The sequence below is a fragment of the Acipenser ruthenus genome, chromosome 2 (assembly GCF_902713425.1).
Source record: "Acipenser ruthenus chromosome 2, fAciRut3.2 maternal haplotype, whole genome shotgun sequence".
NCBI lineage: Eukaryota > Metazoa > Chordata > Actinopteri > Acipenseriformes > Acipenseridae > Acipenser > Acipenser ruthenus.
The window spans coordinates 79,835,856-79,852,368 of NC_081190.1; the positions used below are offsets into that span (position 1 = coordinate 79,835,856).

The 16,513-nt window shown below is 37.7% G+C and overlaps 1 protein-coding gene across 10 annotated transcripts in view; it reads left to right on the forward strand.

The window, feature by feature from the left end:
• Window positions 1-12,923, forward strand: part of LOC117409253 (tripartite motif-containing protein 2-like) — a 52,737-nt gene extending 39,814 nt beyond the window's left edge. For 6 of the 10 annotated variants that reach the window (XM_059002044.1, XM_059002057.1, XM_059002038.1 and 3 more), the window contains 9 exons: window positions 598-749; window positions 1,988-2,168; window positions 3,850-4,573; window positions 5,529-5,632; window positions 6,613-6,780; window positions 7,949-8,129; window positions 9,641-9,711; window positions 10,169-10,309; window positions 10,787-12,923. In XM_059002044.1, the coding sequence (XP_058858027.1) occupies window positions 598-749; window positions 1,988-2,168; window positions 3,850-4,573; window positions 5,529-5,632; window positions 6,613-6,780; window positions 7,949-8,129; window positions 9,641-9,711; window positions 10,169-10,309; window positions 10,787-10,942 (1,878 nt within the window). In that variant the 3' untranslated portion in view covers window positions 10,943-12,923. Of the gene's footprint in view, window positions 1-597; window positions 750-1,987; window positions 2,169-3,849; window positions 4,574-5,528; window positions 5,633-6,612; window positions 6,781-7,948; window positions 8,130-8,608; window positions 8,679-9,640; window positions 9,712-10,168; window positions 10,310-10,786 lie in introns of those variants that run through there. The other 4 variants (XM_034014983.3, XM_059002073.1, XM_034014988.3 and 1 more) reach the window with 4 other exon arrangements.
• Window positions 12,924-16,513: the final 3,590 nt, after the last annotated feature.

Sequence of the window (16,513 nt, forward strand, 5' to 3'; positions counted from 1 at the left end):
GCCTAAATCAAATCCAGAATATCCGAGTCCAAAGTCATTGTGTAAGTCAAAAACGATGCTGAGCGAAAGAAATGTGTTGAAAGAAATGCAAGCTTTTATGTTATAATTCACTGTCCTTAATTTTCATTGTAAAATTAAGCCAGGAAATGCAAGACCATCTAAAAGCATTGCTTGAAAGCAGAGATTTCTTTATCCTGTATAAGATCAGATGTTGTGTTTGTTTGTTTGTGTTTGCTAAAACATTTGTTTCTGTTAAAACTGCTCATTTGAGAGCTTTATAATGAATGGATGTTCACGGAAGTGAATATTTATGGAACTATGTAGTTTGCTACAATTACTTTAAGTAGATGAAGGGAATGAACACAAAAAGACATGTTAAAATTGTTTATGGTACTATATGTGACCATTCCTAATTTCTTTACTGAAGCTGAGTTGGAAACTTGAAGTCTTTTTTTTTTGAATGGCCCATACGCGTACATAGCTTTTGAGCCTGTTCCTTGTGAAAACATCAGTAATGTGTGTAACAGTTTGAGTATCTAACTAATTTAAAAACAGGTCAGCAATCCTAATATTTTTTTTGTGGAACTTCTTGATTAGGTGATGGAATTTTACTGCCCCTCGTGCGAGACAGCGATGTGCCAGGAATGCACAGCGGGCGAGCATGCCGAGCATCCCACTGTCCCTCTCAAAGATGTCGTCGAGCAGCACAAGGCTTCTTTACAGGATCAGCTGGACGCTGTCAAGAACAGGTATGTCGGCCAAATCCATCCAGCATCATGTAATCCTCCAAAGCCAAAGCCTGCATTCTCGTGTTCATGACTTCCTTTTTAATCACTTGTCTTGAAATATAAAAGGGATCAGGCAGCACTTTAATCTGTGCAGTGGAGAACTTCATTGAAGGCACACACACACACACACACACACACACACACATACACACAGTAGAACGTATGTTTTTTATTTTCATTGCACAGTAACTGGCAGTCACATTTATTTTTGTTTTAATGTCAGGGCATGTGAGTAGTGCCCCTGAAAGGTGGCAGCAGACAGGCTTCAGGGCATGCCAAACCTCCCCTCCTGAGCTCTACAAAGACTCCTCAGTTCTGTCATTCTCTTTAGCAGAGACTACCAATTGTTCTTGTTCTTGTTCTTGTTCTTCAATTATTTAGCAGAAGTTTTTATCCAAAGTGACTTACAGAAATTAAACAAAATATAGAAATAATAAATACTTTTTTTATGTTTCTTACAAGAAGGAAAAAGAAAACTGCAAAAAAATAAGGATACAGAGAGAAATGGCAGATGAAGACACAGCAGACATATAAATCCAAATGAATTGTAAACATTTAAAATACACAATTAACTAGTAAAATAACATAACACGTAACAGCACAGAAACACTCCAGAACAGCCAGTGTCTTTTTCAGGTGTTCTTACACGATTGTCACACATGCTGCCGCTCACACCGGCAGGGAAGATGAATCCGTAGCAATCCTTAATTGGAGGCAGCAGAAACAGGTGTGTGATGGACGCAGGTGAAAACAATAGTGTGCCAAATTGTGGTATTTCTGTGATGTGGTGTGGATTAATGTCCACAGGGTAAAGGCATGAGAGACTAATGATCTCTCAGTATACCTTCCTCTGGTCCTGGAGGGCTGGTGTCCCTCCTGGCTTTTGTTCCAACTGTGCTCTAAATTACTTAATTGTACTGATTATTACCAATTATTGGTCTAATTAAGTAATTTAGAGCACAGTTGGAACAAAAGCCAGGAGGGACACCGGCCCTCCAGGACCAGGATTGCCCACCCCTGCTCTAGACTGTCAGATCCCATTGTTTCTGTTCCCATGTTTTTTTTTTTTTCTGTTCTGTTCTGTTGTCAATATGACTTGAATAACATGCTGTGCATTGTCACAAGTTGTTTGTCTTCACTGGCTTGATATTTGTTAACCTATTTCATGAACAATTCAAAATGTCCTCCTCTCTACACAGGCTGCCTGAAATAGACTCGGCACTTAAGTTCCTGTACGAAATCCTGCAGCAGCTCACCAGTCAGAAGTCCAGCATTGAGGAAGACATTCACTCCACCTTTGACGAGCTCCAAAAGACCTTGAATGTGCGGAAGAGTGTGCTGCTTATGGAACTGGAAGTGACATTCGGCCTCAAACAAAAAGTACGTTTGATGTTTAAAAGCCATTCATTAAGTGTTCCTTGCCATACATGTCAACCCGTAAGTGTTCATACCAGTGAGACCCCTGCTGAAAAACCTTGGGATTGATGAAAAACCTTAACCTAGACCACTAGATTTTGGGGGGGGGGGGGGGGTGCTGGTGACGGATCAAGATTATTGCACATGGCTGACAGCTATGCCACTGACCTAGACTTACGGGCTATGCACATTGAGAGCGAAGCAAACGACACAATACAGCACGAGTACGAAAAAAAACACAATTGTAGCTAGTCATGAAAAGAAAATTCTGTCTGCTTTTGCTCCTTTTTTTTTAGACGAAATAAAATAAATAAATCAAAGAAATACTCTGGATGCACCACACACTAAAAAAATGACATTTAACAGTGAATGTTTATATGTGATATGGTTTAACATGTAAATCATTCAAAAAGAATACTTCTACACATATTTCTTTGTAAATATTAAGAAAATTAGTTTAATATACTTTTTTTTATTGACTTTCAGTTTTAATAAAATCTTCAGTTAGTGTGTGAATGTGATTATTATTATTATTATTATTATTATTATTATTATTATTGGTCAACATTATTAAAATAAGTGTCATTTTACAGAAATACAAAACCAGTGTGTGGCGCTCCCTGTCACTTTGAACAAAATTAAGGTGAAATAAAAAGATAAGCATACCATCAATTTCCAATTGTTCTGTTATTTCTTACCATATGGCGTCTTTCTTTGTAAACACTGACACTGGCGTCATAAAGAACGTTGTATTTTTCGACTTTAATAATTACATTCCCATTGATGTCGATTTCTCTTTTATTTCTGTGGTCATTTGTGCGTGAACGAGACAGTAACAGTCTGACAGCCTCTCATTCGACTCTCTCCGAGTAATGACGTGTTGTGTACAGAAACGTAGAGGGCTCGTGCAGACAAACCATCAGTTTGTGACAACAAGGCAATTCTATCTTTGGAGTAAGGGGGTGGGGGGAGTTTGCATAGCAGCTACAGGAGTATAGAATGGTAATGTACACCTATATAGAATATAGAATGGTAATGTAGACCTCTTCAACTTAATATGCACCAATGTGAGAATCCATTGCACGGCCGTGAGACTCAAAATTTTGAAAAAACGTGAGTTTCACGGGTAAACCTTGAGACTTGACATGCATGCCTTGCTGAGATTCCGCATTCCCTTTGAAGAGAGGGACCCAATGTACAGTCTGTGGTTTCAGTCACACCTTGTTTTTGTGGTTGCCATATTTTTGAAGGGATAAAACCTGGATGTTTGTGAGCAGGATTTGAATTCTTGAGCTTCATCTGCTTAGCTCCAATTGTGGGTTGCTTCTTATACGGCTGATCTTTTTATGGAAATTTGACTTTTTTGTAGATTTCACATTTTTATACAGTTATTCTGTGTTTTGACTGTTTTACTACATTTACAGCATTTAATTAGCTGACTTGGTGTTAAATCTATAACCTGTAGTCTAAGTCTACAAATATCCATTTGAGAAAATCAGGTAATGTAACACTGACAAACTTTGTATATAGAAAGTATTGGCTGAGTTTCTTTTAAGAATGTTTCACCTAGATTGTTTTCCCCTAACGTTGTAATGAAGAATATGTAACTATTGGAATGTTGACTGATGGGTGAACACGTTCCCAGGTTCTCCAGACACAGCTGGACACCCTTCTCCGGGGTCAGGAGGGTATCAAGAGCAGCTGTAACTTCACGGAGCAGGCTCTGCACCACGGCACCGAGGCAGAGGTGCTGCTGGTCAAGAAGCAGATGAGTGAGAGGCTGAGTGAGCTGGCCAGCCAGGAGTACCCTCTGCAGCCTGAGGAGAATGATCAGCTGGACTTCCTCATTGAGACTGATGGCCTCAAGAAGTCCATCCACAACCTGGGCACCATCATCACCACCAACGCCGTGGCCTATGAGACGGTGGCCACGGGCGAGGGGCTGCGGCAGTGTGTGGTGGACCATCCCACCTCTGTCACCATCACCACCAAGGACAAGGATGGGGAGCTATGCAAGACCGGAAACGCCAGCCTCACCGCAGAGATCTTCACTCCCGACGGGAGCATGGCGGATGGGGAGATCTTGGACAATAAAAATGGCACTTACGAGTTCCTGTACACAATACAGAAGGATGGAGATTTCACGCTCTCGCTAAGACTCTACGACCAGCACATTAAAGGCAGCCCCTTCAAACTAAAGGTGACCAAGTCCACCGACGTGTCGCCAACCACAGACGGGGTTAAGAAGCGAGTCAAGTCCCCTGGTAGTGGACACGTGAAGCAGAAGGCTGTGAAAAGGCCAGCTAGCATGTTCAGCACGGGGAAGCGGAAAGAGAACCCCATTGAGGACGATTTGATTTTCAGAGTTGGTAAGCAGGAGCTCTTGTTTTTCCCCCCGTTCTTTTTGTTTTCATTGTAATCTTCTCTCGGGTTTCTTTCTTAATCTTAAAGTTTGGTTAAAAGGATATTACTGTTATGATAAGATGTGATGTAAGATTTATCAGACAGTGTAGCACCATTTTGTGTCTTTGCAAATAAAGAACTTAGAAGACACAGTTTCTCTCAGCGGTTTGTGACTAATATTTTTTAAATCAAATTATACAATTTAAATCCAACATTCCTATAAAAAATGTTTGATCCTGTGTATCTGTTCACTACATTTTACCATAGTTTATCCTGTGCACTCTGGCTTTGAAGTTGGTTTAAAATATATTCACCTGGATGTACACAAGATTCCCTCTTTAACACAGACATGTATACAGCACCTGACAGCTCGGAACGAAAACTGAAAAAGCAGGGGGAAAATGTGATCTATTTTTTTCCCCCAAAAATGTATTTGTTATGAAAAAAAATATGTAAAATCTTATGGGCCTTTACTCATTTACTTTACTGTCTACAGCTGGTACTAGTATTATATGTATTTCTTGTGTTGGTCCTCAACAGTAGTAAATGTTTCCTTCTGCGTCTTCAATCAGTTTTAATCCTATATATTAATTTAGTTTAAAATTGAAACTTTTTGGGGACATTTTTCAATGCATTTATATTGTGTTTACATTTCTTTTTTGTTATTTTCTACTTTTCAATTTGATGTCTTTTGCCTCTGGACCACACTAAAGATATAACAAATTAACGATTTATTGAACAAAGCAATTCCCTCCAGGTAAATGTATCAAAAACAAAATTACTTTGAATTTTTCATTTGTGAGTTAAAATAATTTTATAGGACTGTAGGTACTGTTCTGTGTTTGTAAATGTTATTTTGCAATTTCATTCTGACTATGTTATAGTGAAAGTGATGCTAAGGTGTGTTTCTGCATGTCCCAGGTACCAAGGGAAGAAACAAAGGGGAATTCACAAACCTTCAAGGTGTGGCAGCCTCTTCCCTTGGAAAGATTTTGATTGCAGACAGTAACAATCAATGTGTACAGGTAGGAAATATTCCATTTCACTACCTTTTCATTTCAAATACATATTTTGTCTTTGAGAGAACAATACTGTAGAGCCGCACGTCTCGTCCAAGTGAGCCTGCGCCTATTACAGTCCTTCACTTTAACTCCTTTCTGAACACTTTTTGATCTATTTTGCTTTGCTGAAATGATAGGACAGGTGAAGGACGCAGTTAAAAATTCCTGTGATAAGGGATATGATTAGCAAGTTCAACTGTAACAAAACAAAATGCTCCAGCAAGAAGACTGCTCTATACAGCACCTGCAAAAAGAAGACGTCCAATGCTGAATAGTAGAAATTATACTAAAGCTAATTAGAGGTATAGAAATGGTTACTTGACCTTAATTCATATATATGGTAAAGAAACTACCAAACAGGTTTCTGTGGAGAGGTCTACACTTTATTATAACCTGTGTTGTTTAATTGGAAAAAAATGTTAAGACTCCTCAGCACAACACACTAGTTGGGGATGTTTGTAGCTCCAAACCTGTACAATTATACTTCCACACTAAAAGTGACAAATAAATCCTTTGATACAGTACTTTTGGACCCATAAGTCACAGACAGAAGTGAGACGCATGTTTTAGCCAATGATTTAAAGCCAGCATTCAGCTGTGCTCCTAATAGGCGGTGTGGTGCAGTGGTTAAAGAAAAGGGCTTGTAACCAGGAGTTCCCCGGTTCAAATCCCAGCTCAGTCACTGACTCATTGTGTGACCCCGAGCAAACTTAACCTCCTTGTGCTCCGTCTTTCGGGTGAGATGTTGTTGTAAGTGACTCTGCAGCTGATGCATAGTTCACACACCCTAGTAGGCTATGTAAGTCACCTTGGATAATGGCATCATGCTAAATAAATAAATAAATAAATATTATAATAATAATAATATGGGGAAACGGATTGAAAAATAGATTTGATATCAGCAGCCACAAAGGAGAACTAACTTCTTGGAATATGTTTCACAGATATTTTCAAACGATGGGCAGTTTAAAAGCCGGTTTGGTGTCCGTGGCAGGTCTCCAGGACAGCTGCAGCGCCCTACAGGGGTGGCTCTCCACCCCAACGGAGACATCATCATCGCAGATTATGACAACAAATGGGTCAGCATTTTCTCATCCGATGGGAAATTCAAGGTAATCTGAATAGTACCCTGGTGTGCAGAAAAAACAGATTTGACCTTTCACAGTAATTACCTGTCTTGGTCAGACTGACTGGAACTATAGTAGTTGGACTGCAAGGAACAGCTAGACCTCACATTCCTTTCTAGGCTTTATAGGCATCATAATTAAAAGGATTTGTTCCTAGTAAAGGTAAACCAGTTTCATATAAAGGTATTTGTAAACTTTACATTTATATCATTTTAGAGTGTACAGTAAAGTAATTGCTTTCAATGTGTATATAATATAAATTACTTAATTGAACCAATGAAGCCTTTATCCAGGCTGTAAGCAATTTAAATCAGTTATTAGTGACGGACGGACAGACGAATGAACAGGATCACAGCATAAACAGGTTACCTGCAATGTTGTGGTGCTGCACTCCAAAAAGGTTCATTTCTTTAATGTAACACCTCTTGTATGAGTTGCCTAGGAAACACACAATTAAGAGCTGTATGTTTTTATTGATTAGTTAAGTTAGTTCAATTAAGTAATTAAGGTTATGGTTGGAACAAAAACCTAATGGATTTTGAGGATTTCAAAGCGCTGCCTTTTTGCTGAAACAGAATGCTACAAAATGAACGCAAGCAACAATGCTGTTAAAAGGAAATATCAGCCATCACAAGCTTTGCCACAAATAATGTGCAGCACTAGACTACCGGGGTATTAGACTGTAGGTCTCGAATGTGCAGATTTGAAGAAGCACATGCTATAGCAAACATGTATTTTTTATTAGAACAAGATGTCAGATTTATCTAGGGTAGTCCCAGGAATCATGTTTTAAAATTAAAATGTGTGTGTTTCTTTTAAAACTGCACATTTGAGACCCATATAGCGAATGGATATGCCTGGTGAGGAACATTTAACAAATTATTTTGTTAGCTGTAGCCACTTTGGAACTGGAAGGGGACTGACCTCAATTAAATGAAGCAAAATAGCAGAGTAATCTCCAATTGTAAGGATTGAACTAGTTACCTTGTGCACTAAAACAAGATCCATGCTGCCAGAACGAAGAAACATAACTTGGTTACCACTGATAAAATAAAATGAAAACATGCAAACAGGATGTAGAACATGAACATTGTATTTAATAAATTTTCATTTATTTAACTGTGAATATCTTATCAACTTCTTTTTCTAACAGACTAAAATCGGTTCAGGAAAACTGATGGGGCCCAAAGGTGTGTCGGTGGATCGGAACGGTCACATCATTGTGGTGGACAACAAGGCCTGCTGTGTGTTCATCTTCCAGCCCAATGGGAAGCTGGTGACAAAATTTGGTAACCGTGGAAACGGGGACAAGCAGTTTGCAGGTACACTTGATGGTAATACGTAAACCCCCTTTCTTGCCTTGTATGCTCACCAGATGCATGGAAGTCTGAGCATGTTCAGGGAATTGCATTACATGCACGTCTCCTTTTTCATTATCCAGACACCAGAACAGCTTGTGTGCATGTCACTCCTTAAATGTCTGTCTAATATATTGTAAAATAAATGTTAATAACCCAAGACCAAGGTACACAAATTCGGTCCTTGAGATCTGGAGTCCACCAGGATTTACAGGCATCATTAAATAATTAAGTGATTTAAGACCTGGAGGTTCAATTAGTTTAATTATGTAATTGAGGGTACAAGTGGAACAAAAACCAGGAGGGTACTAGACCTTGAGGACTGTAATTCCGCACCCCTGCCCTAGACAATGTATTTATTTATTTTGTGTTTTTTTTTTTTTATATATAAATTAGACTGCATAGTATTGTGAAATTACAATATTTGGGTCAAACCAGCTCCTTATAATATTTAGGTAATTCCAGAAGTGGACCAGATTCTTGGGAGGTATTTTCTCCATTTGTGGTTGAAGAGAAAGATGGTTGGTGAGAATGTGTCTGAAGTTTGCACAAATGCCATTTTGATTACTTTTGACCTAATATTCTTCTTGTGGGAGTGATTTAGAGCAGTGGTCTCCAATCCTGGTCCTGGAGGGCCAGTGTCCCTTCTGGTTTTTGTTCCAGCTGTACCCTAAATTACTTCATTGGACCAATTAAGCTACTAATAGGCACTTAATTGGTTCAATTAAGTAATTTAGGGTACAGTTGGAACAAAAACCAGGAGGGACACCAGCCATCCAGGACCAGGATTAGAGACCCTGATTTAGAGCTGTGGTTTTCAACCCCTGTGCAGATTTCTAGTTATTTATAACATTTTATAGTTAAGTTGAAATCTCCAACTGTTTAAGAGCTGAAAACAATTAAAAAAGGCCTAATTGAGATCATTATTAGTTTGATTAAGGGTTTAGTTAAGTAATTGAGAGCTCAATTGTAATGAAAACCAGAAGACACAGGGGTACCCGAGGACCGGGGTTGAAAACCAGTACTCTAAATCAGGGGTCTCTAATCCTGGTCCTGGAGGGCTGATGTCCCTCCTGGTTTTTGTTCCAATTCTACCCTAAATTACGTAACTGGACCAATTAAATGCATAATAGAAGCTTAATTGGTCCAACTAATTAATTTAAAGGGTACACTTGGCACTTTTTTCTTTTTTTTTTTTTTTTTTTTTTTTTAAAAGGCATATTTAATTCTTAAAGGTGTTTTACAAAGTGGGGACGTCCCCACAACGTCATTTTTTCAGGAGTTACTATCTTTGTGGGGACATTTTCTCAAATTCTGTCTGCACATTGATAGTAATACCTGCCCACACACACAGATAACACACACACACACGCACATTTTCAAGGCCATTAAATTCACATTATGTAGCTAGGTCAGAGATATTTTCTATTACAGTAATAAAGATGTATACTTTCTATCCAATTTACATTTCCTTTTCTATGCTGTAGGTCCTCACTTTGCTGCAGTGAACAACAATAATGAAATCATTGTTACTGATTTCCATAACCATTCTGTTAAGGTAAGGATGAAGAATGATCTGCTGTACAGCTATTTTCATGTCTCTCTCTCTCTCTCTCTCTCTCTCTCTCTCTCTCTCTCTCAATATCAGTTAACTTTCAACTGTTTGTCCTTATGTTAAAAATATAAAACCCTGTAAATGCTTTAAATCTGAAATTGTATTTAAATTGTATGGTGTTATCTGCCTTTTTCGATTTTAGGACTACCATTCTTCCTGATTTGGGCAGTTCAAACTGACCTATTATCAGAACTACTTAATACATGTTTTAAAGTAAAATATGAAATATTTATTCATATATGGAGAGAGGCATCAGTTCAAGGTGCCAGCCCATTTTATCTGCATTCCAAAAAATGAAATTCCAGAATGGGGGCACATATTAAAATTGGGGACACTGACAATGCAAGCTTCAGTACAGTCCTCTTATGCTTACCGTGCTTATCTTGTTTACCTTGTGTAGGTTTTCAATCAGGAGGGAGAATTCATATTGAAATTCGGGTCCAACGGGGAAGGCAATGGGCAGTTTAATGCCCCAACAGGAGTGGCTGTGGATACCAATGGCAATATTATTGTGGCAGACTGGGGTAACAGTCGAATACAGGTGGGCAAGATTGCTGTTCGGGAAAAAAAGAACAACAAAACAAAAACATTCAAATCATTTTATCAGGATGTACTATTGAATCGTTCTAGAGTTTCACGACACAACATGTGGTTTCCTCTTGGCAGTCATTTTTGGTAAATAGTGTTACTTGGAATAGATGCCAAGTGAAAAACTCTCCCCAATCAAATAGTGTGTCCTGGCAGTATTGTACATACTTGCTAAATACAGACCACTGTTAAATCTTACCAAATTACTGTTTATTAATGACTGTCTCTTCATGCTGTTTTTCAAAATATGTATATGTTTTTTTTGTGTTTGTTTTTCTTAACCTGCATACCCTTACTACAATCTGAAATGGAGGATATTTTATTCAAAATAATGTATGGGGTTTCATACTGAGGTAATGTGTCATAATGATCAATCCAGACATCAAACTTTTTTTAAAAATGATTCTCAACTATTTTCCTTCCATCCAAGCAGGTGTTTGACGGCAGTGGATCGTTCCTCTCCTACATTAATACATCAGCTGATCCACTGTATGGTCCACAAGGTCTGGCCCTCACCTCCGATGGCCATGTTGTCGTAGCAGATTCCGGGAACCACTGCTTTAAAGTGTATCGTTACTTACAATGACAGCGGCCTGCGAACCCTCCCCTGCCTCTATTTATCACCAGGCCATCTGGATGCATCTGCACTTACCAAACTAGTCTGCCATCCACTGGGGTTGGAAGGGAGTCACTTGCAGCTGTTCTTTGTTGTGGCTTCTCCTTTGCTTCTCTCCATTAAAGTCATGAGAACCAGAGAATTCCTTTGCCTAATATTTTCAGTGTCCATCCACGTACAGCCTGCTTTGAGCATCAAGTGCTTTAGTGAAACATGAGGACACTGTGTCAGGTTTAAAATAAAGACATAAATAAATCTTGAACTTGTATATTAATACTATGTTGTAGTCTACCACTACTACTGCTAACTACTTGTATAGTTTAAGAGCATAATCTATTGCAGTAGCTTTCTGAATGCCTGATGTTATGCTGTTGTAATCGTTTGATTAACACTCATTGACATAGCTGCAGAACTGAAAATGACATCAATAAAACGACATACTATAAGGTAATGCAGGTGGGTGGTAAGTTCATCTGTAGATGTTATTACTAATTGGGAAACTGAGGAAGTGTGTAGCTTCTTACTTAAGAGAGGGAAATAAACCAGGCAATATGGTATCTTGGGATGCCTCTGTACTCAAAGAATAGCTCTATGAAAAAAGGGTCGTACTTCGAGCATTTCAAATTGTTATTTATGTATACAAAGCGTGGCAGTTAAGCACAGTTTATGTTCATGTCCATGATTTACATACATGCTTTAACATTTAACTTGGCCTTCAGTTTCAGTCAAGCAAGAATGGCTATTATTACATCATTGTAATCTTCTGCAATTAACATGAAGCAATCCAGAAAGTGATTGGGGAACCTGATGTGACTTACCAACATTTAATTTGATATATTTATTTGATTTCTGTTTTTATCACAAATGGTGGTGGTTGTGTAACAAAATCAAAACAAAAATAATCCCACCTGATCCCAAGAGATAATGTATGGGTATTTATAATAGCATTATTGTAAATATATTATTAATTTTTTGTTAATGGTAATTAATTAAATATTGCTGCAAACTTTCTGTGACTTTAACAATATCATATTTTTTTCAAAGGCTTCTTGTGTCTCCAAACAAGTGTTTTGCGTGCGTGTATCTATGTGGGAATATACTGTGTTGCATATTTTACAATTTTGTCTTCATTTATAAATATGACACTGATACTAATTGATAACCCATTCAGTGTGCTCTCCAGTTAGATTGTGTTGAAATTTTATCAATAAGCAATAATGGCTTTCATTTTCAATTACTAAGTGGACACTACTTATCAGATGAAGAGTAATATAACTTTTACTCTTTGTGCATCGGATTAAAAGTATGGGAGTAATTAAGGAGTTGCTGCTATACCTCCTTTTGCAAAGATTACTGCAAGGGTAATTCACAGTATCGATCTATACAATTGGGTCTATTTAGATGCAGATACAGTCAATGCTATAATGTGAATGTCTTTTGTTGTTTATATTTATTTGTCTTTTTTTTTGTGTTGCCAAATTGGAAAACAAAGTGCCCACAGGAAGCTATGTTTAAAAGAAAGTATTTTTGTTAAAAAAATAAAATAAAATAAAATGCTACTGTACTTTGGGATGACATTTGTGCTGTAAATTTTGGAAATGTAAACCCAAGAGGTTTTGTACATGGGATTTAAAAAAGGAATGAAGCAGTGATTGTGTTGCTCATGATGATGAATGTCTAGCACTAAGTAATGTGTGTAAGCATCACAGACTTTAAAAAGTATGCTTTTGTATCCTCCTTTTCACCACCCGAATGCTCTATTACCAACACAGCTACATAACCCTGCAGTAACGATCACCTTTCACAATATCCAGTATAGTGCCCATTTTAAATGCTTGCATTGGATGCACAAAATGTTTGTATTTTTATTTATTTTCAAACATTCCATTGTTGCAATTGAGTTAAAACCTGTTTCTGTACAGCACCGAAATAAAGTATCACATTCATTGAATATCGATTTTGTTGGACATCGTCTTTTTGTTATCGAGCCTTACGAAGTGCATGACATGTACAGAACAAGTTTTATACCTGAGCAAAAAGTAATTTCATCAGCAAGTAATAACACAATGAATTAATGGGCAGATTCAACCTTTCTTTTTTACTGTCCCCTTAATTGTTATGATGTTTGTATTAATTCCCATTCTCTTAAGGCAATTGCTCTTAATTATTCTCTTTTTGATAAGTCTGTGTGAAAGTACTTTTACCTGAGTTCGGGAGCTGCTCTTCAGTTCTTGTTGCCTGTCATGGCTACGGCTATGACCACAGACTCTTCCATTCCGTAGCTTCTCACTTCTGTACTTTCCTGTATTTTATTTGGATGTGATACGGATTTTGTTGTGTGTTTTTCACTCTGCTTAAAAACACGCCACATAACTTTGCAAAAATACAACCCTGCTATAAAGAAATGTCATATACAGAAATAAATATATAGGGGTATATCCAAGACCAGGACCAGTTCACTAGTCTGCACTGATGAGAGTTCCTAGATTACATTTGTAGTCTGTAGTTCTGAGTGGGTTTACTTTTCCCAGACTTATTTATAGCTGTCTGCAGTGTTAACAAATTAATAAACACGTTACAAAAGGCAATAGAAGCCAGCCTGTGTGTTCTAGTGCTATCTACATGTCAACAGCACTGTAGAGAAATTATCTCCGCTAAGCAACGCCAAGCTCCTATACAAGGGAGCAGTTCTCCTCAATTGTGTCTTGTTTACCTTGGGCCTCAACAGGTGTTGAGGTTGTTCTGGATTATTATTATTATTATTATTATTTATTTCTTAGCAGACGCCCTTATCCAGGGCGACTTACAATTGTTACAAGATATCACATTATACATTATTTCACATTATACAGATATCACATTATTTTTACATACAATTACCCATTTATACAGTTGGGTTTTTACTGGAGCAATCTAGGTAAAGTACTTTGCTCAAGGGTACAACAGCAGTGTCCCCCACTGGGGATTGAACCCACAACCCTCTTGTCAAGAGTCCAGAGCCCTAACCACTACTCCACACTGCTGCCCTGTGAATACCACCTTCTGCAGCAAGCTCCTTATCAGTTGTGAAGTACTTATTTGTTTCAGTGTGTTAACAATGTCCCATGTGCCACTCCTCAAAGACTTTTAAACGTATTGATCCTCACACTGTTCAGCTTCATGTATTGCTTAACTTTATTGTAACGTGAACGGGGTAGGGGTCAGGGCTGGTGAATTAATTCAGTTAAGCAGCTCACTTGCTCTTCGTGTTTAACTTTGACGTAGTTTTTACAGCAAGGTTATTCTCAAACAGCTGCTTTAATACTATAACAAATGCATAACACAGTTCGTGGTAAGTGGTTTTATACAGAACTGTAAACCCACAAGATATATACAACATGACAGACCAGACACAGCAAAAAAAAAATAATAAAAAAAGGCCGCCCGCATTGGCATTAAGGTGAACTACTCCACTGCTAACCATAAAATCGTCCATGGAATCCACAGTAACAACTGACCTGATCTCTTGCAATATTTATAGTTGAGGATAAACACGCTCATTGGCTCGCTCTGCTCGCACTTTGTCCCCAACTCAGGGCCGAATTAACCAATATGCCAATAACACCATTTGCCATAATATGCATAGGGCACTCAAAATATGGGTTAGCGTAGGGCCCTCACGTCCTTTAATCCAGCCCTGTGTAAAATACATTCCCACAAAGTTCATTACCGTGTGGTTCTGGTTGAAAGTTCTTCTGTTTAATACACTTTATTCAAATGTCTGCTTTAATTATATGAGGTAAAAAATAAATGTGATTTTATTTTATTACACCTGGCGGTTGAATAAATTCTGTTAAAAAAATGGTTTAATTGAGGATTTATTTTTCCACACATTTTTTTTTCTTTTTTCTTTTTTTATTAGTCAAATAATATAACATACATAATAAAACCTTCAATATTTTGGGGTGTAATTGGGTTAAACCGCAAAAAAAGAAAAAAGAAAAAAAAAACATTTGGGTATAAAACTTAGGCTATATCAGGTACAACACTAAAAAAACACAAAAATAAGAACTTGCTATATTTTCTTTTCCCTAAAAAAAATAAAATAAACGATTGCAATCCTATGCTATGTAGGAATTGTTTTATATGTTGATAGACATTCGACCAGTACATCACTCAAGGGAAGGTTACCAGAAACTAAGGGACTATCCTGTCTTGTTTTCCCAGCAGGGGCCGCTTGAGATGTATCTCTTCAGATGCTGCCCAGACTGAGGCGTGTTCTTGTATCCCAGAGCTGACTGCGCTTGCTGCTCCAGGCTGCTCGCTGTTTGGCGTCACACGCAGCTAATAGAGAAGAGAAATATGTAACGCATCAGAGCCATAAACGTATCCACAACGTATAAGGAACTTTGGCAACGCGTTGTGAAACTGCCAATGAAAGGGTAGCATTCTCATCACGTGACTGTTTCACAACCCATATTTTAAAATGCAACGCGTAGTGGATTTCTTACTAAAGTGTAACCAATTTTACAGTTTATGCCAAGAAGGCCATAGCGCTATGATTCAACGCGTTGGCACATGACCAATCAGTGTATAGTTGTTAAATCACGTAATACTTTGTACCCCTGCCCACAATGCGTTGTGGAATTTCAGCCACAGCCAATCCCGACTGTCCTTATAGGGCTGCATAATACATGCTCAAAACACAGATCTGCTCACAGAGTAAGATTGACTTTATAAGCAGAAAATATATAATGTGCGTGTGCGTATATGCATCTTAACCATTCGTATTTATTAATTCTTATTCAAACAAGTCAGGAAGGCAGGTTAAGGTTTTTTTTATGTATGTTTTTTTTAAAATAATAATACAATGCAAATGTTTACATTACGGTGTCTTGCATTGTGTTTTATTTAGAACTATTATTTTTAATAACCCTGAATATTCTTGTATGAAATTGAATTAGTAATGTAGATGGGTTGCTCACGTCACTTTAAATAGGCATGTCTGATTTAATTATTGTATTATATTCACTTTTTTATTTTTTTATTTCTTCGATCACTTACAATGGTTACGTGTGTATTCACTTGAAAATGAAATGGCACCGCTTAGCACAAAAGAGGAAACAATTCGTTACGCAGAGAAAGCTTCTGCTCAAGGTCAAGATGAAATGGGAGGTGCCAGTCCCCTTCTGTTGTGTTGCTCTCTGAATTTGACATTATCAAGGGTTTTGTCCGATTATATGCACTCTGTTTGCTTAGGTGTGGTTAGGCAATTTATTAATATGTGGTTTGACAGCAAAAATGCAAATAAAGATTTTTTTCATATCTTCAAGAGATATGAAAGTCATTAAAGTCTACTAAAAGTCAAACCTCCTAATGAGGTTCACCGTATCACTGTCTGAAAAGGCCTACTGGAAAGCAACAGAATTCTCCAGTTGTGCTTAGAGGTGTACTAAGTGGAAAGTTTTATAGACATTGGATGCTATTAGTGAATGCTATATCCATCTTGCTGTCATCATCTGTCACTGAGCAAATTAACTTTTTTGAAAAATGTTTAATAAC